The 22,790-nt window shown below is 32.6% G+C and overlaps 1 protein-coding gene across 2 annotated transcripts; it reads left to right on the top strand.

The window, feature by feature from the left end:
• The first annotated feature begins 403 nt into the window (after positions 1–403).
• On the top strand, positions 404–17,912 carry LOC306661851 (NKG2-D type II integral membrane protein). Of its 2 annotated transcripts, none has more exons than XM_079141129.1 (8): positions 404–540; positions 1,560–1,658; positions 3,072–3,179; positions 5,959–6,051; positions 6,249–6,284; positions 6,623–6,771; positions 7,070–7,173; positions 14,402–17,912. In XM_079141129.1, exons 2-8 carry the CDS (start codon positions 1,619–1,621, stop codon positions 14,517–14,519), a joined length of 648 nt encoding a protein of 215 aa, XP_078997255.1. In that variant the 5' UTR covers positions 404–540; positions 1,560–1,618; the 3' UTR covers positions 14,520–17,912. The 2 variants fall into 2 exon arrangements, with proteins under 2 accessions (XP_078997255.1, XP_078997254.1); XM_079141128.1 differs by having other exon boundaries at positions 6,620–6,771; positions 14,402–17,911.
• The last annotated feature ends 4,878 nt before the right edge of the window (positions 17,913–22,790 follow it).

The following is a 22,790-nucleotide window of genomic DNA, read 5'->3' as shown; positions in this document are numbered from 1 at the left end:
GTGTGTGTTTCTGTGTGTGTGTGTGTGTGTGAAAAATTTCTCTTTGGTTTCAGTCTACTTGATGCAGCACACTTGAGTTCACTTAAACTCAGCAGCTTGTTCACGAAGTGACAAAGTTTAAATTTCTTTTCTTATCTTCATAGGATTCTTGCAACCATATTTTATGTAGGTTTTCACACTTGATATAAAGATTATATAACATCATCATTTGTTTTTCAAAATTCTGTGCTACTTCTTATCACTACAATAATCACTTTCAAGTCCTAAAATGTTGTTAAGACCTAACCTTTATCCAGCAGTGGGTGGTTATACTTCATTCTCCAAATTAGCAAAGTTTTCTGGGTAGTGATAAAGAGGAAGTGCTGTGGTTTGTATTATCTTCACAGGAAGACGAGATCAGAGTAATAGTTATCATACCTTTTCTCAGGAATCAGAATTAACTGGACATATCTCTTGTCAGTTCTAAACTAGGAGCACAGAATTTTCTAGTTCTGTAGAAGACTTTTATCCACAAGCACCAGGATCTTCCTTCTTGATCAGGTGTGTGTGTGTGTGTGTGTGTGTGCGTGTGCATGCACATGCATATTTGTTTCTAACAACTATTATTCAAGAAATGCGGAGCTATAAGATAATTCTAATTATTTAAATGACTAGAATTGCTGAGGGCAAGGAATGCATATCCCTTCTGAAATGCACTCTTTTTATAGTATCCAATTAGTAATTAGAATATACTTAACTGAAATGTCAGAAATAATAACTTTTTATAAGAAGAAGCCTTGTCTAAGCAAAACTACAAGAATAAATTATTATATTTAGGATTAGAAGGATTTTTCAATTTGAATTCTTGCATGGGTTTTCTAATCTTGTGGAAGGCACCTACCTTCGGTGATACACATCTATACATGCAAGATGAAACATGTCATATTCATTTTTTTCAACTATTATGATCAAATATGCATAAATCTTAATTTTAAAATATCAACACTATGCATATTTGTTAAATAGCTGTTTTTTCTGGGAGCTGTGCTAGACACTGTAAAATGTTACTATATGAAATTGTGCTATGATAATGGTGATAATAATAACTTGTTATTATTTATGATGATAATGATAATAGACAGAAGCTGGATTAAAATGCAACAGGAAAACCCCCAACAAAAATTCATACATCTTGCATAAGTTTATCTTACAAAGAAATCAATAAAATAAACAACTATAAGTAGAAAACTGTGTTGTTATTCAATATCAGTGATGTGATATATTTTTATGAAATATCTTAATGTGGAAAATTATAATATTCATTATATTTTATAACACTTTGAACTACTTAATTGGTCATTATTTTATAACCTAGAAAACTTTATATATTAATTTAACCTGGCTTGACCTGAATCATTATTTCCATTCTCTCTCTCTCTCTCTCTCTCTCTCTTTTTTTTTTTTTTTTTAGTAAGCTATGCAACAGGGGAATTTTTTCTGTATTTCACTTGTCCACTCAAAATATTTCATCTCATATAAAGGAAACCAAAAAAATAAATGTTCTATTTTATTTCACTCAGGAATCCTGTGTGAGTTGAGTTTGGAGTCCCTGCAGTCGACATACAATTGTCATCATAGGATGGGATTGATCCGTGATCGGAGGTGTCATCAGGGCTTGGGTACGTACTTACTGTCCACATGAATATGTACTTCTGCTTCTGTGTATTTTTAAGATATTCATGATTTTATTTTAAATCAAGCCTCCAAAAACTTCATTTCCTCCCCCCAAACCAATTTCATTGCCTTTCAATAGTAAAGTCATCCACAGTTGAAGGCACCTTGAAACAGTGAATAGCATCACATTGCAGTTAGAAGAAATGGATTTTCCTCAAACCACTCTTCAGTTTTGAGATGGGGGCAATGAAGCCTCTATGTGATCCTGTCCCCACAAATACAGAAATAAAATGTGCCATATTTATCTCAGTGGGGTTTTGTAATATTCAAATCAATATATAATTTGAAAGTACATTTTATTCTGAAAGTATCATCAATTCATAAATTATTTCTAGTTGGTAACATTATGTTAAAGAATCCATATGATTTCTGCAATCTGTAATTATTTCATCCATAAAATAATTACTTTCTTCTCTTCAGGTTTAATCAGTGAATTATATATGCACAAACAATATTTACATTTAATTTTAGTTATAAAGACAATTAGTAAACTGGGTGTGATTGGGTACACCTGTCACCCCAGCAACTCAGGAGGCTTAAGGATTACAAGTTCTGGGCAAACCCCAGCAACTTAGCAAGGCCCTAAGCAACTCAGGGAGACCCTGTCTCAAAATAAAAATAAAAATAAATGGTTGGGCACGTGGATCAGTGATTAAGATATCCTGGGTTCAATCCCTGGAACCAAAAAAAGGCTATTAGTATTATCATTTCATTTAGAAAAAGCTTTTAAGTATTCAGTAAGTGATTAATAGTTCAAAAAGAAAGCATTTTTTGTTGTTGTTGTTCAGAGGCAAGATTCTTTGTCTTTATCCTAAAACTTTACACCCTATCTGTTTAATCTGCATTATAAAGGAAATCATACTATTATTTACTAAATGTTTTCATGTGATTGACATTATTGACACTAAATTCATCATATTTTATTTTTTAAAGATCTCTAATAGATTGTGTTGATGTCTTTTCTCTCTGCTTTCTTCTTTTGCAAGTTAGGAAACTGGGATGCAAAAGTTAAATGCTATGTAAAATTATCAAGTTAGTAAATCTGGATCTATAGTGTAAATAAGTGTCTATAGTTTTTTTTTAATGTTAGATTTCATTATATATTATAAATTAATTCATTTTAAAGTATATAAGGTCTTACTAAGAATACTTTGCTATGGAATAATAAAATAATGTGATATATATAACAAACATAAACATCATAATAATGAAGTAATGTAAAGCAAAAGTAAATTCATGTTGTACTTTTAAAATGATGTCTGTGGGAAGTATATTCATGGCAATGATGAGTTTAATTTGAAGTACCTCAAGTGATAGAAAGGCTATGGCTTATATTGGTTTGAACTGTTTTTCTCCAGAGATGAGTGAATGCCACAATTATAACTTTGGACTGAGAAAACATGATACTTCTAAAAGATGTCAAAAGCAAAGATCTACACTAATAGCATGCACATATAGACAAAAACGTAAGTCCTGTATTCCATTTGTCCTCTCTTATTGTACTGAGATGAGTCATGGAAACAATATGACTTAAATCACTGACAATCATTCAATTTATTTTACCTTCATTGTAGAAGCAGACATGGCATTTACTTTAACAGATTATTGAAATATATAATAAAATTAGGAGAAAATACTGTTTAGGACCTTTTCATGCCCTAAAATGATGAACTTATTTATCACAATTATGACAATTAAACAGAAGATTATCTATAAATTTAAATGTAAAGTAAGCAACTAACTGTCAGGAGGAATAGACAAAAAGAGAAAACAAAAGAGAAAAACATTTTAAATTCGTCTGAGTTATGTTCTTAAACATTTAGAAGCAATAACTTGGTCATTATTTTTGGAATGTTTCTGAGAGCAGTTGAAAATATGTGTACTCAAATGTCTATTTCCAATCCAAAATATTATTGACATTAGCACTTGAGGCAGCTTATAGAAAAGGAAAACCAAGAGACCACCTTCACTTCAAGATTTTGATTACAATTGTTAACAATAAGAAATTATTAACAAATAACATGACTATGAGTTAGTTATAGGCATGTAAATGAGCTATATGTAATAATCAAAGAAGAAAGATCACAAGATCATGTGCATAATGTGAAATGTCATTGAATAAAAATCAATGTGAATTCTTAACTAAAAAGAACTTAATTTGAAAAATCTCAAAAATGTAAATACTGCTCTTGATATACACACATACACACATATATTACATATATAAATCATTACACTTAATGTTAAAAGCATTTTTATTATAGTTAGAAAAAGATGAATATATTTACTATTATTACTGTTGCTTATTATATAGTTTTGATGAAGTGACTAAGCAAGAAAAGAATATAAAATTTCTATAAAACCAGAATTAAAATGCAAAATTAATATAATTACAAAATATGTGATTTAAAATATTTTAAAACTCATAAATGTACAGGTCTTTAGTATCAAAAACAGTTAAAAATTGATATTAAGATTTGATTGAAAGTTAATATTTAAAAGTCAGTTGTCTTCCTAACTATAAATACAAGGAAACTGTGCAGGTCATATGTTATGATCCAAAACTTTTTGCTAACAAGTCTAGAAATAAATTTGCTAATTAAAATTTCTACTGAATAACATAAAATATAAAGCATTCAAGGATAAAAGGCAACATTTTTGCAGACCTAAATTATCTCTATACATCTGTACATTTAATGTGATTCTGTTGGAGGACAAAGCTCTGTATTTCAAAGTGTTATGTTATTTAAACACTCATTTTAAAGTTTTAAGGCAAAATTAAATTACAATAGGCAAATAGTCTGAAAATTAAATGTACTATAATATTGTAGACACTATTGAGTATTCAAGCATTTCATAAAGGTAGATAAATTGTACATATGTGAATGAGCAAACTGATTAGAGTATATAGAAATAAATGCAAGCACATGTAGGGATAGGTTATATGCTGATAGTGGCATTTCACATCAGTGAAGGAACATTAATTTATTCAATAATTAGTGCTAGAAAAATTCAGTACACATCTGGAAAAGAAAAAACCTCCTGTAAATTTGAGTTTTTACCAAATGTATTTTACACACACACACACACACACACAAGTCAAATGAACCAAATAAAAATAGAAACCATATACCATTATGATGGAACATGGATGTAATTAGTTTTATAAATTCAGAATAATAAACACATTTTATTCATATTAAACAAGCATAAGTCATAAAGGGAAGTTTGTAAGTCAACCAGAGGTAAATTAACCATTTCAGCCTTTCAAAGTTATTATAAAGAGAGTTAAAAGAGAAATAATGTCTAAGCCATATATTTGCAAAACATATTTCAAGAAATGGTGTCATATTCCCAACTTATAAGGAATAAACAGTGACTTTGTAGAAACAAGAAAAGGCTCAGAGAAATAAGAGATGTTCAACCTTATTCACAAGAGGAAATATAAAATTAAAATATAAATATAAAAATATTATCTATCAAATGTATACATTAAAACATGCCAATAACATTTACTACTGAGGAAGATGTCAATGAAACAGGACGATGAAGTATAAATAGGTTTTTACATTTATTTTTGTTATTATGTATATTGGTATAATCTTTTGAGCTGAAATTTTCAATCATTACAGAAACTTAACATATACACACCCTTTGACTCAGTAATTACTATAGCAGGGATTTCTTCTAGAGAACTGAAAAATATGCACAGGTGTAACTGAAATGTATCACTATTTCTAAAAGCAAAAACTAATAATTTATCCAATAATTAGATTTTGCTCAGATAACAATAAAATGTAATGCAACTTTCACAATTTAAGCATCCTTATAAGTCATGATATGGTATAATCATCAGAATATTTTAATAAGTGTCAGAATATTTTGTATGATTTCTTAAATATATATATTTAAAACATGGCTTGAAAATACTTATTTTTAATACATGGTTGAAAGAACTGTCTGTTTTTATTATTGTGTCCTCAAAGAAAATAAAAACAGTAAGTGTGATTTACACTAGAAGATGACTAAAGTACTTGTAAAGAATTATGGGAGGGAATATTACATTTTTGGGCTTTTGTTTCTTAATCATTTACAAAGTCCTTATATTACCTCTTCTGAGAAAAAGCAGAATAAACACTTGAGGTATTCCCTCATTAAAAGCACAATACCATTAATACTAACCACAAAGATAACTGTGCCCTTTATCCTTCATTTCTCTTCTGATCTCTCTCTTTTCTTTGACAGCATCTCCATTTTTTCTTGGTCGTTTCATTGCCATTGGGATGGCGATTCGTTTCATTGTTATGGTGGCCATATGGACTGTCGTATTTGTAAACTGTAAGTCATAATAGAAAAAAAGATTGGAATGTTGTCTATCAAGCAATTGTAATGCATTATTTTGATTTGTATTCAGTAGCACAGAAACATAAACTAATAATACCGAATAAGTGTCTTCAATGTGTTTTTGCTGTTAGTCTAGAAATTTACCAATTACTGAGTACAAATTTTTAAAACAATTATGATTATTTTCCTAGCATTTCTCAACCAAGAAGCTCCAATTCTGCCAAATGGTAAGTGAATTTTTAAAAATATTTTGAAGAATAAATTGAGTACATCTAAACATATTACAGGATATTATCCAGTGGCATTTAAAGTGGGGAAGGAAGTAGTTGATTCTTGTCCATATTTCACTGTAACTTTATTTTGTTGAAACAGTGGAGTAGAAAATTCTTACATTGGGTATCTCCTTCCTATGAATGTGTAGAAATACTTTGTCTATGACTATAATAGTTTAATTGTTTTCTAACTTTGGAGTTGGAATGAAAAAGTCATTTGACTTTTTTTTAGATATAATCTGCTATATTATCTAGATATGTGTAGAATTAATAATATATTCTCTTTCTAGAAGGTTACTGTGGCCCATGCCCTAAAAATTGGTTATGTTATAGAAACACCTGCTACCAATTTTTTAATGAGAGCAAAAACTGGTACCAGAGTCAAGCTTCTTGTATGTCTCAAAATTCCAGCCTTCTGAAGATATACAGTAGAGTGGAACAGGTTGGTATTTGTTTTAATCCCCCTTCTTTTATTTAAACTTAATGCATGAAATAATCATGAGCCTAGAACATAAAAGATGCACTAAAACAGATATTCTAATACCCCCTCAGAATCTTTCTGCCTTAAAATTAAGAAAGCACAGAAACCTCAGATATTATGTATGTCTTGCTTAAATTGGAATTATGTTAGGGAACAAAATGCATTTTCCCCCAAGTGTGAGAAGAAATGATTGAGTATGACCTCGTACTTAATAACATTCTGAGCACTGATTTTATTTGCACTTTGTCGCTTCAAACAGGATTTCTTCAAATTGGTGAAGTCATATCATTGGATGGGACTAATACACATTCCAACAAATGGATCCTGGCAGTGGGAGGATGGCTCCATTCTCTTGCCCAACCAGTAAGTCTCAGGTCCAATAGATTTCTTTTTCTTTTTTCCTCTTTTTAATAGATGAATCTCAATGATACAGAATGGTGAATTTTGTTATGGCATATGAGCACACACAGAAAACACAATTTGATCAATTTCACTCCCCAATATTCTCCACTGTCCCCTCTCTCCCCACAACAGGATCCTAGTTGTGGATTTGTTCCTAATGTATCCTTTTGATCACTCATCTATCACATTTTTTCACAAACCCAAGCATTCCTATTTTCTCATTTATTTAGAAAAAAATACTTAGACCCTAAATTTAGAAAAGAATATTATTGAGTGGCCAATATGAATAATTATGAGAAATATATTTTGCTTACTATGTGGTAAATGCTGTGAAAGATAGATCTAATATTACATCCACTTTACAGATAGGAGACTGAAGTAGAGGTGTTAAGAGGTTAAGTATTACATTTTCTTTTGGAATTTATTACTAAATTTGCTGTAATGTAATTGATGTGTAATAAACTGTACTTATACAAAGTGTACAATTTGATGCACTCATGAAACCATTAATAAAATAAAAATAATTAACATATCCATCACCTGCAAAACTTTCTTTCGAACCTCTGTCACACTTTCTTTGTGTTATTTTCCATATACCTCCTTCTGTTCCTAAGAAACAAATCTGTTTTATCTCACTGTAGACTAGTTTGCAACAACAAGAATTTTATATAAATGCAGTCATACAATATGTACTGGTTTTATGTCTGATTTTTTCACTTGGCATAATTATTTGAGATTTAGGCATTTCATAGCATTAATAATTTTCTTTTATTCCTGAGAGGTATTCCTTATTGAATGTAGAACAACTATTGTCTCTTGAAATATATTTAAGTAGTTCTCAGTTGTTACAAATAAAGTCACTCGCTGTGAAAATTTGTGTACAACTGTTTCCATGAAAATAAACTTTCTAGACTGGGGTTGTAACTCAGTGGAAGAGCACTTGCCTAACATGTTTGAAGCACTGGGTTCAATCCTCAGTACCACATAAAAATACATTAAAAAAATTTTTTTTCCTTTCTCTTATACAAATATTTAAGAGTAAAACAGATGGATCATATAATAGGTTTATGCTTAGATTTTTAAGAAACTGCCAAACTATTATCAAAGTTGCTAGGAAATTTTACAAATTTCATATTCCCTCTAGCAGCATGTGAGTGTTCTAGTTGCTCCACATTACAGTCAACACTTGTTATGATCAGTCTTTTTTAGATTTTAGACATTCTAATAAGTATGAATTGGCATCTCACTGTGGTTTTAACTTGCAGTGTCCTAATCACTAATGATGTTAAGAGCCAGTTTCTGTGTTTGTCATAATTTCAAATTTTCTTTCAGTGATTTCTGGTCCAATATTTGTTATTTATTATCTTCTTATTTTATGTTAAATTTGCTTCCCATTTTCTGATTTTTCAGAGTGAAAGCTGAGGTGTTCATTTGAAAATCTTCTTCTTTTCTAATAAAAAGATTTTTTTTTTTTGCCATGCCATTAATGTGTGAGATCATTTGGTAATGTCCTTGAACATTTTGATATTTTGTTTTTGGTTCTGTTCAATTCAAAATCATTTCTAAGTCTCTTTCTATACTTGTCTTCAATTCATGGATTAGTTTCTAATATTTTGGAAAATTTCCAGAGCTCTTTCTGGTGCTAATTTCTAATTAAATCCCATCTTGATTAATTTAGTATGACTTGAAACCTCTTAAATTTGTTGAGATCAATTTTAAGAACTAGATTATAATCTGTTTTGAAATGCTCCATGTGTATTTGAACAGGTATACTGTGCCATGTTAGAGTAGAATGCTCTATAAGTTACAATTAATTCAAGATGATTTAGCATGTTGCTCAAGTCTTCTATATCTTTTCTGGTTTTCAAATAGAAAGTTTTGTTTGACTATTTTTGATAAAGGTAGCAATTATTAAAAAGGAAGTATTAAAACACTGAACTATAAAGATTGTTACTTATATTTCCTTGCATTTCAAATGCTTTGTTTGCCTGATGTATTTTGAAGCTCTGTTGTTAGGTGCATAAAGGTTTAGTTTTTGTGTACTCTTTCCTGAATTTAAAACTTTATCATGATGTAGTGAACTCTTGAGCTAATAATATTTTGTGCTTTGAAATTCTACTTAGTATCATATAAATATAGTCATTATAGATTTTTTTATAGGGTTAATGTAGCATATATCTTTTAATCTGTATGGGTCCTTATTTAAAAGTGTGTTTCCTTTGGACAGACTACAGTTGAATTTTACTTTTTCATCCAGTCATGCTTTTTAGTTGGGATGTTTTCTCCATTTACATTCAATGGTTAAGTAATCTTGCTATTTGCTTTTTTTGGTTTTGTTGGTTTTTTATTCCTGTTTTTCTCTTTTTGAGCTTTATTAAGCATATTTTAATTTATGGTAACATTTACTTCTTGTTTTGCCTTATTGGGTATATCTTTGTTGTTATTTTAATTTGCTCTGGAATTTATTGCATATATCTGTAACTTATCAACTGATATTCTATCACTTCATGCATAGTATAAAATTTTTTCAATATTACCTTTCCATTTCTCTCTTCCAAACCATGAGCTATTTTAGTTATAAATTTACCTGTATGAATGCCCTAAGTCTCACACTGTGTTAATTTTATTTAACACATCAATTATAAGTGCCTTAAGTAACAGGAAAAAATTATACAAATTATGTTTATACTTGTCACAATTTCTTTACTCATTTTCATAGAACATAACTTCCATCTACTGTAATATTCCTCCTACATTGAGGATTTTTGTAACATTACTTGAAGATGTTCTTTTCCTATTGATAAATTATTTCAGCTTTTATTCTGAAAATGTTTTTATTTCATCTTAATTTTTGAGAGATATTTTTATTCTTTACATACATATGAATTTATGTTTTTTGTTGTTGCTTGTTTTTGGTAATTTCAGTAAGTTTCTCCTCATGTCTTTTGTCTAAGAAATCTGTTCTCATATTTATCTTTGTTCAAGAGTATATGTCTTTTTCCTCCCTGTGACCACTTAATCACTTTTCTTTATCATTGGGTTTGAAAAATGTGCAAATAAACCTTGTTTTCATTTTCTTGATATTTCTTATGCATGTGGTTTCTTGAGACTCTTAGAAGGGTTTATAAATTTCACTAAAATTAGAAAATGAAATGTAATTATATCTTCAAATGTTTTTCTCTCCCCCGTTTCTTTGTCTTCTTCAAGCCAGCCAAGTTCAGGTACATTAAGCCTGTTGAAATTGTGGTAAAGTTCACTGATTTTCTATTCATATTTTTACTTTTCTTTGTGCTTTTGGATAGATTCCATGATCATGAAAGTTCACTAATCCTTTCTTCTGTAAAGCCTAATGTTTCATTAATCCTATAAATATATATTGCATCTCAGACATTGAAGTTTTCATATCTAGAAGTGTGATTTGGTAGAAGTCTTTAATACTCTCCCTGTATGGACTTGAATTTCTAAAATGTGGAGTGCAGTCATATTAGTTGTTTTAATATTTTTGCTCCCTCTAACATCTGTGATAATTCTGGATTCATTTTGATTGATTGATTTTCCTTCTCATGAAGGTTAATTGTTCTGTTCCTTTGCTTGCCAGGTACTTTTTTGTGGAATTTTATACATTGTGAATTGGAGTTCCTTTTATGTTGCATATTTTTATCACTAAAAAATATTCTAGGTGCAAAGGTACTTGCCTTTATCAAGTACCTTACTTATAAACCACTTGATCTGTTTTGATCTTTCTTTTAAATATTACTAATAAGGACATTCAGCCTAGTTTATTATTCCCACTCTAAAGTAGTACTCTTCTAAGTCATCTACTCAACTCTATGTGAAATACAAGGTCAAATTGCTGGATAAAATAGCCTTAGTTTCAGACCCTATATATGCACTCCATACTGTTTCCTCTAAATCTTTCTAGATAGTTCTTTCTCCATCTTTGAATATTTTTCTTGCACACATGCCTTAATTAGTACTCTGCTGAATACTCTAGGAAGGACTTCTGTATGTCTGGGTTGTTTTATTTACTCAGCTCTTTCCTCTTCAGTTCTATGTCCAATGAAATATAGTTGCTTCGACATTTACAGACTAGAGTATCTTAAATAATCTTTTTTTATAGCCTGCTCTTTTAACCATCTGATAGCATAGACCAACTCTACACACCTGGACTAAATGACAATAATTTAACATTCATTTAGCTTATGAATATAGTTTTTATCCTTTGAATGAATGCTAAAGTAACTCTCAGAAAAAGGCCATTTCTATTATTTGGAGGATCTGGCCTATCATATTTACTGTTCAGTAATTTACTTATTCTGGCACAAAGATCAGGAATAAAATCTAAATATTTTAATACTACTACTTTCTCCTTTGGTCTCATAAAATCACAAATGAAGTAGAAGTTTTCTAGACTATAAATAGTTGAAATTATTTATTTATATTTTAGTTATTTGAATATTCAATTCTTCCATAAATGTCAGTGTCTTTAGCCCCCTTGCTCTTCTCAACCAGCGACAAGGGAAGGGGACACTCCCTAGTAAGGCCAGACTGGGAAAGGTAGAGCCAACTGACCGCCCGCACCCAGCCCTCTGGGCGGAGGACAATCAGATGCGTCAGGGAGACCAGTCACAGCAGGAACTCATTTATTGAGGAAGTCACACAGTTTTTATGTAGGGCGAAGGCTAGGCAGGAACCAATCAGCTTAAAGGTCAGCAAGGCACAGGGGGTTCACACAGGCGAGAGTCCCATAGAACTATATGGCAAGCAGGAGCTGATCACGTTCATGGAACTGTTGTTAACCAATCCCTGACGGTGGTCTGATTTATCGTCATTAACCTTTGAAACCACGTTTGAGGTCTTTATCTTGCTTACCCGCCAGGGGGTAAGAAGTCAGCCTGAGTTAGTTAACGTGTCATTAGTCCCAACACATAAACAATAAAAATAATCATAATATCAATGTTAATGTTAGATTAATTAGGTGTTTTATGTCTTTCAGACACAATTTTAAGCATTTTATATGTATCTCCTGATTAAGTACTTTTAAAAGTCCTACATAACAAGTCTTATTTTAGCCTGATTTTACAAATAAAGAACAGAATTTTAGAGTGTGTAATAACTCACTTAAGCTCTAAAACACATCACTGTTGCAGCAGGAGTTCAGACATACACATTTCTGACCCTATCACAAGAGTTACCATTGAATGAGTAAAACAGTGGTCTTTTCATTGTTTTTTAATTTGCTTTGCTACTTTAATGGTTAATTGGCAGTGGTTGGTGAATAACCCTTTACTGTCATGTGTTCTTTTCAAGTTTTCTGTTGTATTCATTGTAACAGGAACTACCTACCTTCATATCACATTTTATATTTCTGACCTGAAGACCCCAAGAATACCTTAGAACTGATGTAGGATGGACTAATTTCTGCATGACCTGAGATATTTTTTTAGCAAAACATTTTTCTTCAAAAATACTATTAAGCTTGTGTATCATATTATCCCAGTATTTTCTGATCTGTGATCATTCATATAGTAAATATTTTTGAGTCCCTGTAAATGCCCAGCAAATGTCCACAGAGGTAATTGCAGAGTTGAATAGGACATAACTCCCTCAAGAGCTTCAGACTGCAGTCAAACATATAGTTAAAAGGGGGCTGGCGGTGTAGCTGTGGTAGAGCTCTTGTCCAGCATTTGAGAGGCCCTGGGCTCCATCCCCAGCACTGAAAAACAAACAAGCAAACAAAAAAGGAAATGTAGTTATCAAAAAATAAGCATACTACAGTGTGATCAGTACTCTGCCAAAAGAGTGATAAGAATGATATGGGAAAACAGGCACAGAAATCAAAAGAACATTTGAAGAAAGTGAAATCAGAGAGAACGGGCACTATTCATTTCTCTGTGGTGAGAACGTTCAAAAGACACTCTTCTAGCTAATTCTGAAATATAAAATACCTGATGGTTAACTAGTCACCCTGCTGTGCTGTGAAATGCCAGAAATGACAAGTTAACTACCCTTATTTAATCAATATGCATTAGAACATCAAGTTGTACTCCAGAAATATGCACAATTATAAAGTCAAAATTTTAAAAATTAAGAATGAAGATCTATTGTGCTTAGATGGACACTCATTAACAGTAGTTACTAAAAACTCCAATCTTGCTTTCTCTATGGTATCCGATTGTTTCCATATGAATAGAGCTCATTTCCTTGTCCTTTAAATACAGATAATGTCAGACCACCATCTTTCCCTTTGGTTTGTCAATTTCCCATTGAAGTGACATAAACCCCTTTCTTGAATATTCAATTTCTGACCTGTTCTTGGAAGAAAAAAAATCACTAAGTATATTAATCATATAACTTCCAAAACACTAAAGAGACCAGAATAAAATACATATATAGATTTAGCCATCTCTGCATAGAATGCCTAATACACACACGCACACATGCTTGTATGTATATGTTTCAGAATTTTATGATTTATTTTCATTTCTTTAACATCTAATGCATATATAGTCCTCCTATGGTATCCTTAGGAGAATATTTGGTTCCAAAGCCTACTCCCCTATGCATATTGAAATATAAGGATGCTCAAGTCCCTTATATTAAATGGCATATTATTTGCATATAACCTATGAACAACTCTGTACTTTAATCATCTTTATGTTACATATAATACTTAATAGAATGTAAATGTTGTGTAAGCAGTTGTTATTCTATGTGTTTAAGAGAATTATGACAAAAAGTACAATTTTTTTTCTGAAGTATTTTTTATCTGTGGTTGACTGTATCTGCACATGTAGAACCGGAAAATGTTACAGTCAACTCTATCTGAAGATGTGTTTTTTTTTGTACAAAACATTGCAGCTATTGAATTCTAAGTTCCAAATTTATTTCTTATCTAAATATTAATTTTTAAGTAAACATTTTGAAGCTTTTATTTTCCTCAGGTACATACATGACGAGAATTTAAGACTTCTGAATCATCTGATTTTGAAGGTATGAAAAAAAAAGCCAGTGGCTCATAATTTAAAATATGAGGCTTTTATTTTCTGAGATGGCTATATTTTGTATATCTGTGAATTAGGAAGGTCAAGCATGATACTAAACTCTCCTGAGTTCTTATAAGTATTGCTTTTTTATATTCCTGCATTAATGAAGTTATGAATATCATGTGTAATTCTCTCTAATCCAGATTAACAGTGGTGGAAATGCAGAATGGAACCTGCGTTGTCTATGGCTCAAGCTTTAAAGGCTACACAGAAAACTGTTCAGCCCTGAACACATACATCTGCATGCAGAGGATTGGGTAGACTCAATCAACCATCTCAACACAAAACAGGACTAGAGAAGGGATTGCATGGGCAGGAACAATGCCATCTAGTTAAAGGAAACAAACAATGGGACAAACACGGGAAGAACACAGACCCTCTAGGATCTCCAGGACAAGGATTTCCAGGACAAGACTACAGAACTATTCTGCAGCTGTAAACATCCTGTATTCTGCAAGACAAAAAAAGGCAATTCAGAGATCATCAAGACTGCCTCCACCATGCTGAGACTGCACAAGATGGAGCTGGGCTTAGCCTCCATTAAAAAGAATGGAACTGATCCAGGGAAGTGGTGAGGCAAAGGTAGCCCTATAAATCTTGGTGGTGCAACCCCACTACCACAGGAGACTGACACATGGGTGGAGCCTCAGCAGAGAGCCGTGGGATAAGCAGTGCTATGCCCAGCTGTGGGGGAGATGTTGCCACCCTAGTCAGTCAAGAAGGCAGGACTGCTGCTCCAGTGGTCCTGGAGGGCCGAGCAGAAAGCCAAAAACATTATTTTTAAAACTTAAGATCTCATGGAATTTGCCTAGCTAGGCTTACTTGGAGCCCATTATCCTTTCTTCTTCCACATTTTCCCCTTTTGGGATGGCAAAGTCTATCCAGTGCCAGTCCAACCCTTGCACTTAGAAAGCACATAATTTGTTGTATGTCACAAGTTCACAGCTGGGACAGGCAACATTTGGATAACTATTAAATATTTGGATAATATTTAGATGAGACTTTAGGCTTTAGATTTTAGAGTTGGTGCTGGAAGGAGTAAAGACTTTTCGGGTTGTTGGAATGGAATGAGTGTATTCTGCATGTGAGAAGGATTTCAGGGGCCAAGGGTAGACTGAATGTTTGTGTACCTCTGAACTTCATATTTGAAATCCTAACCCCCCAAATTGTAATAGAAGGTAGGGCTTTGGAAGGTAATTTGAGTCATAAGGGTTAAGCCCTGGTGAGTAGGATTAATGCTTTTAATAAAAGACCTCAGAAACCTCTCTAATCTTCTTTACATAACAAGAGGATACAAGGAGAATTTGAGTCTACAACCTGCAGGAGATCCTCACCAGAGCCCAACTATGCTGGCATCTGATAACTTTCTGTTTATAACTCACAGAGTCTATGGAACTAAGAACAGAGGGAAAGATAGCTGGACATTAGCACTGAATATAACAGAAAATGATTTAAATGTTGTTGCATAATATATTGCAACTTGGGGAAAGCATTGCTAAACCAGCAGGCAGGTAAAAATGTATTGAATAGAGAATTAAATGAAAATGGAAATCACAACAGAAAAGCAATCATAGAAACTAGCTTTTATTCTGAGAGCTTATAATAAACCATGGGACAGTTAGTTTCTGTTTTGATGTTGTTATGGAGCTGGGAAACACAAAGCTTCAGGGTCACCTAACCTGAGAGGGAAATGCAAGTTCTCTTTCTAAAATTGAGATCCCCCAAATATTACAAGTTCATACAAGAAATAAGAAAGTCTCCCATGAAACATTTTTACCCACAGATAAGTTCTCATTTATATTTACAGCCCAAGTCTGGCTAACAGTGAAGTCCAAAAGTATGGCAGTCAAATAATTTATTTGAAGTAGTTCAAGGTTAATAATATCCTGACTACTAACAATACCAATATTTTCTGAAGGAAAATAACTTCAATCAGTTCTCAGAGAACTTTGACAACCTTCCAAATTCCTCAAACAGAAATATAAAATTTCAAAAGGTAGAAATTAAGGATGGGAGGTTGGAGGGAGAAGGGGGAGACAACAAATATGGTAATAGTTTAATACTCAAGTAATATGGGTGAAGGATCTTGAAAGTCTGAAATCATATCAAAGAGCTAAAATAACCAAATTGATGTCATATTTGAAAACTTTCTCATATACAATATGCCCAATACATCAGAAAATTCAAGTCTCTCTCTTTCTCTCATTCTCTCTCTCTCTCTCTCTCTCTCACACACACACACACATTCATATGTGCATACAATTCATATATGTACACAATTACAAATTCATATGTGTACACAATATAGCAATATATTTTGGCCAATATCACCCCTCAGCACTTGCCCTGGCAATGAGTTTTGTCATGTTCAAGAGAAATACTATTAAATTCTGACTTCTAGTATTTCTACTAAGGAGTTAGCTTCTTAGTTTATTATTGTTTTTCACCTCCTCTGGCTACTATTAAGATTTTCTCTTACTGTAGTATGCTCATTTTAAGTCCTTTAGGTATAAATCAAGAAGTGGGACAGCTGGGTCAAATGATGGGTCCATTCCAAGTTTTCTGAGGAATCTCCATACTGCTTTTGAGAGTGGCTGCACCATTTTGCAACCTCACCAGCAATGTATGAGTGTGCCTTATTTCCCACATCCACGCCAACACTTATTGCTTGTGTTCTTGATAACAGCCATTCTAATTGAAGTGAGGTGAAATCTTAGGACAGTTTGGATTTGCATTTCTCTAATCACTAGAGATGATGAGCACTTTTTCATGTATTTGTTGATCACCTGCATATCTTTTGTGAAGTGTCTTCCTGGTTCCTTAGCCCATTTATTGTTTGGGTTCTTTGTATTTTTGGTGTGAAGTTTTTCAAGTTCCTTATAAATTTTGGAGATTAGTGCTGTATCTGAAGTTCATGTGGAAAAGATTTTCTCCCACTCTGTGAGCTCTCCTTATTGATTCCTTTCTAGCTGAGAAAAAGTTTTTCAGTTCGAATTCATCCCACTTATTGATTCTTGCTTTTATTTCTTGCACTCTGGGAATCTTCTTAAGTCTTCTTAAGTCCGGTCCTAAGCCAACAAGATTAAGATTTAGGCCTACATTTTTTTCTATTTGGTGAGGGCCTCAGGTCTAATTCCTAGATCCTTGAGTTGAGTTTCGTGCAGGGTGAGAGATAGGGGTTTAATTTCATTTTATTGCATATGGATTTTCAGTTTTCCCAGCACCATTTGTTGAAGAGGCTATCTTTTCTCCATTATATGTTTTTGGCAACTTTGTCTAGTATGAGATAACTGTACTTTATGTAGGTTTATCTCTATGTCTTCTATTCTGTACCATTGACCTACCTGTCTATTTTGGTGCCAATACCATGCCATTTTTGTTACTGTGGAACCAATCTAGATACCCTTCAATCCATGAATGGATAAAGAAACTGTTGTATATATACAGAATGGAATACTATTCAGCCATAAAGAAGAATAGAATTATGGCATTTGCAGGTAAATGGAGGGAGTTGGAGAATATCATGTTAAGCGAAATAAGCCAATCCTAAAAAACCAAAGGCTGAATGTTTTCTCTGATAAGTGGATGATGATACATAATGGGGGGGGCGGTTAGAGAAGAATGGAGGAACTTTGGATTGTGTAGAGGGAAATGGGGAGGGAGGGAGTGGAGGAAGGAAAGATAGTGGACTGAGACAGACATTATTACCCTTTGTACATGTATGATTACACAAATGGTGTGACTCTACATTGTGTGCAAACATATAAATGAAAAGTTGACCCCATTTGTGTACAAGAATCAAAATGCAGTCTGTAAACATAAAAATCATTTTTAAATTAATTTGAAAAAAACAAAGAAAAAATATTTTCTATTCATCTTTGCTTTCAGCATTTTGACTAAGTTACAGCTTTGTATGATTTTGTTTATGTTTATTCTGGTCCAAGTTTATTTATTTTTGTTCCATTTAGTCTCTATGCTCACCCTACAACTTCAGTTCCACATATATTTTCCTATTGAGTATCTCATTTCATTCATCCATTTACCTATTTGCATTTTCATACTTTGTCTATATCAGTTCATATACTTTTATGCTGACTTTTCTTTGAGTTCATCAGTATTAGTTTTGCTTTCAATCTTCTATTTCATTTTCATTTACTGAGTTCTCGATTTTGGAAATCTCAGCTTTTAAGTTTTAGAATGCCCATTTGTTTGGATTTAGAGATTCAGATCTTCTAGTGACATTTTAAACTTTTACATCTTCTTTTGTCCATGTTTAAATAATTGTTAAATACATATACATAGTTGTTATAAAGTCCCAGTTTGGTAACCCAGATAAGGGACATTGCATATCTGAATTTCTTGTTTGTGCTTTATTCCCCTTGATTATGAATAGTCCTTTCTTATCTCCTGGTAAGTACTGTATTTTTTTCTATGATATGTCAGATATTGTATATGAAAGAACCACAGAGGTCCAGATGAATTTTTTTTTTTTTTTTTTCCTGACAGAAAAGGCTCCCTCTTATTTTTCTTTAAGTGGATAAGAAAGGGAATCACTTTAATGAGGGAATTCAAGGGATTAATAATTTTGGCAACACTGAGTTACCCCAGCCTTGTAATATATGAGAAATTCAGTTCTTTCCTTGAATAATTTTCATTTTAGTTACTTAACATCTTGCTACACACAGCATTAAAGTTAAGCAAATATCTTCAGGTGATGGAGCCATGTATTTAATGCCCATCCCTTCTCCAGTTTTGTCATGATTTTCCTTTGTGAACAACTTTTTGCCAAGGGCTACTGCCAAGGGAAGCTTCCAGCCATTTTCAGGAGCCACAGACTCCAGGTACGCCTGCTTGGTCAGTCTCTGTCCATCCATGGCTTTCTTAGAGGGCTGAATTTAGTTTTGCTTTTGATTCCCTCCTTCTTCCCTCCTTCCCTTCCTTCCCTCCTTCCCTCCTTCCCTCCTTCCCTCCTTCCCTCCTTCCCTCCTTCCCTTCCTTCCCTTCCTTCCCTTCCTTCCCTCCTTCCCTCCTTCCCTCCTTCCCTCCTTCCCTCCTTCCTTCCTTCCTTCCTTCCTTCCTTCTTTCCTTCCTTCCCGGTGATCTGGGGATTGAGACCAGGGACTTTTTTTTCAATGAAACTACATCTCCAGTCCCCTTTTTTCACTTTGAGATAGGGTCTAAGTGGCCTGTGTTGACCTGGAACTTGCCAAACTCTTGCCTCACCTCCTGAGTAGCTGGGATTACAGACCATGTGCCACCATGCCTGACTTGCTTTTCTTCATAAACTTCTTCTAACTAGTCTCTGATTCTAAAAAATGGAGGACTTTGGGAGGTTTCACTTTTCTTTTCCCCAGAATCTTTAGCCATCTCTGTTTTGTCTTAGATTTAGCAAATGACTTAGAGGAAAAGTGAGTGACATTACCACTCTAGTCCACATAACCAGTCAAGCTTTCCAGGCTCTTTTTGCATAAAAATAGGTCCTTTGTTTTGGTCAGGGACTGATCTATGAAAAACAGTGAGGGAAACAACAACATTTGCAGGTTGCCAAACTGTTCATCCACTTTGACATTAAAGTAATTTAGTTATTATTCCTTAGATTTCTATGCTTTCAAAAATGTACTTTTTTTCTGTTTCTGTTTTGATTTTCTTTACCATGCATTATCTGGATACAGAAATGTTATCCCTTGAGTCCCTACTTTGTGTTACAAACATCACTTTCATGAGGATTTTTGAGAATGTTCATTTACAGTTTTTGATGTATTATTAATCATATCATATGAAATTATTGATTACATCATGTGATTACTACATATGAATATCATCTGGGACTTTCTGCCTCTGGCCTCACATCATCTGGTAGGTTCAATGACCCCATCTGAGATTTGGGGGGGATGAAGAGACTAGTAGGATGTCTACATCCATTTTGTTCTCCTTTGTGGAAAAAACTTTTTGTGCATTTTTTTCCATTGTGATCACTTTATTAATTAATGTCTTCTTCCCCCTTAGTGCGTAAGCATGATGAAGACATAACTCCACAATTGGTACAAATGTGCATTTCTATCACTTAAAATTTACTTTTCAATGTTAAAAAAACAAGACTTGTTAAATGAATAAAATTGCCATGGAACTATCCATTTCCATACTCTGCCCATTAAGTAGCTAATAAAGTTTTAATATCTCCTGGATCTCTATAACCTATTCCAAACTATTATTTTCTTATTTAAAATGTAATTTTTCTTTGTGGTTCATTTTATCAGGCAACTTTATCTTCTTACCCTGACCACTTTTTTTTTTTTTTTTTTTATTGTATCAGGAATTGAATCCAGGGGTGTTCAACCATTGAGCCACATACCCAGCCTTTTCAATTTTTTATTTAGATACAGGGTCTTGCTAAGTTGCTGAGGCTAGCTTTGAACTTGCGATCCTCCTGCCTCAGCCTCCCGAGATGCTGAGATTACAGATATGTGCTACTGCACCTGGTGTGACCACTCATAGATGATCATAACCAGGCAAACAAAGACTAGTATTTTATATAAACCTAGATATGAGTATGAAACTAGAATAAAATAATAAATTTTGAAAGTCCTGTAAGATCAGAAAGTCTTAAAACTTGGTGCACAAAGATTTGAGTTAGCACTTCTGCCTCAGTAATGTTCCTTCATACTTTTTGTTTTCTTTGTATTTTTACTAGCACTATTGTTTATTGCATTTATCTTTTTATACAGTAACAATTAAAAAATAAAGGAAAATATATGGATTTTAATGTTGAATAATATTTATTTTTAGCTAAGCAAATAATTCACAGTCAAAGTTATTTCATTGGAAAATTTCAAATGTTCACATTTTTATTTCTTCCTGATTTATTTTATTTAATCTGAATGTGTTGTTTTCTACAGATAAAATGGCCATAATTTAGCAATCTTCAGTAATTATCTAACTATATTTTATAAGTATGCATTTATTATTAGCATTCTATGCTCTAATGAAGCTCAGAAAAGGCATGCCATTAAATACCAATTCTACTTGATATCACTTTTATTTTTTAAATCCATTAAATTTAGCTATAATTATAAAAGTCAGAAATGCCACTTTCTCAGTTCTTTAAGAAATACAAATAATAAACAATATATTAAGCTCTTCCAAAATTTAACTCTGTAATTAAAAATGGTAACAATGTATCATTTCTGACCTAAGGCAATTTCAGAATATTTTCATTTTCCCTGGGATTTACTGCATTTCCTTTTATAGTAGAATTTTGACAAACAGATTCTACTATATGTACAGTACAATATAATTGTTAATCATCCATAATCTTCCCTGAAAAAGTTTAATTTGTTCCTTCTAGATGAAAACTCAGAACACTCTATACTGTAAGTATAGACAATAATTTCAAAAGATCAAATACTTGAATTTAACAATGAGAACCAAAAACTTCAGGAAATGTTTTACGAAATATGTCCTATAATTCCTGACAGAAGGTATACATTTTTTTTTTCTTTTTTTAGGTGCTGGGGATCGAACCCAGGGCCCTGTGCTTACAAGGCAAGCACTTTACCAACTGAACTATCTCCCCAGCCCTGGCATACATTTATTATATTAAGTATAGCAATTAAAAACAAATATACAATCACTTATAATTCTAGACGAATGTAAAGTCTTAGGTGAAGACTCACTTAAAGTCTCACTTAAGATTCACTTAAAGTGAATCTCGATCTAGTCATTCACAGCAGAGGAGTTACAAGAAATTGGTAAGAATAAGATTATAAATGGCCTTAGACACCCTATTGTGCTTTTATCCTAAGTGCTGAGGAAAACCACTTTAATGTCAGGAACTACACATTCAAAATTACAGTCAGATTGTAAAGATTTACATGATTGCAATGTAGAAAATATTTTAGAATGTTAAATTTGAGTGGTTATACTTCTTGAAATTTTCTAATCCTTAAAACCCACTGAAATTTATGAAATACAACCTCATCTTTACCATCTCTTTTCAATATTCAATCTCAGAAATATTAGCTCTAAACCAATGCAATATCAACAACCCTCTTTCAAGGAAACATGTTTCTTGAAAAATAGAGGCCATATAATCCATGCTGGTGCTAATTTTATGAAAAAAAAGTATATTTCCTAAAGTGTCAAGAATAGAAAAAATATATAATTGAGTGCCTTCCATCCGTGAAAATTTGGATCCAGTAAGTTTACATAGCAAATCTACCATGTATTAATAAAAACAACATTTAAGTTTTACATTATGAACTGCATACCCTTAGATTTTTATTACACATCTTTAATAATCCACTATTCTAAAAAAATTTTTTGATCTTCAATATTCATAAGATACATATAGAAAAACAGTTTTTTTAAACAATTACAGGCCTAAGAATGTAGCTCAGTGGTAAGATCTTGCCTAGAATATGGTAGGCCCTGGGTTCAATTCTTGCACAACCAAAAAAACTGTTCACAGAATTAAGCCAGGTGAAATAAGGTAGTCTCACCTACTTGAGAGGATGAGATGGAAGCATTGCTTGA

Source organism: Sciurus vulgaris (assembly GCF_902686455.1).
Source record: "Sciurus vulgaris genome assembly, chromosome: 5".
Taxonomy (NCBI): Eukaryota; Metazoa; Chordata; class Mammalia; order Rodentia; family Sciuridae; genus Sciurus; species Sciurus vulgaris.
The sequence above is the reverse complement of the archived record's forward strand: the minus strand, read 5'-3'. Positions and strand labels throughout refer to the sequence as shown.

What these genes read in the sequence shown, in the direction of transcription:
- LOC306661851 (XM_079141128.1), top strand. Translation starts at nt 1,619, where the DNA reads ATGGGATTGATCCGTGATCGGAGGTGTCATCAGGGCTTGG. An exon ending in GACTGTCGTATTTGTAAACT is followed by an intron (nt 6,052 to 6,248) that starts GTAAGTCATAAT and finishes TTATTTTCCTAG; the next exon opens with CATTTCTCAACCAAGAAGCT. An exon ending in TCCATTCTCTTGCCCAACCA is followed by an intron (nt 7,174 to 14,401) that starts GTAAGTCTCAGG and finishes TCTCTAATCCAG; the next exon opens with ATTAACAGTGGTGGAAATGC.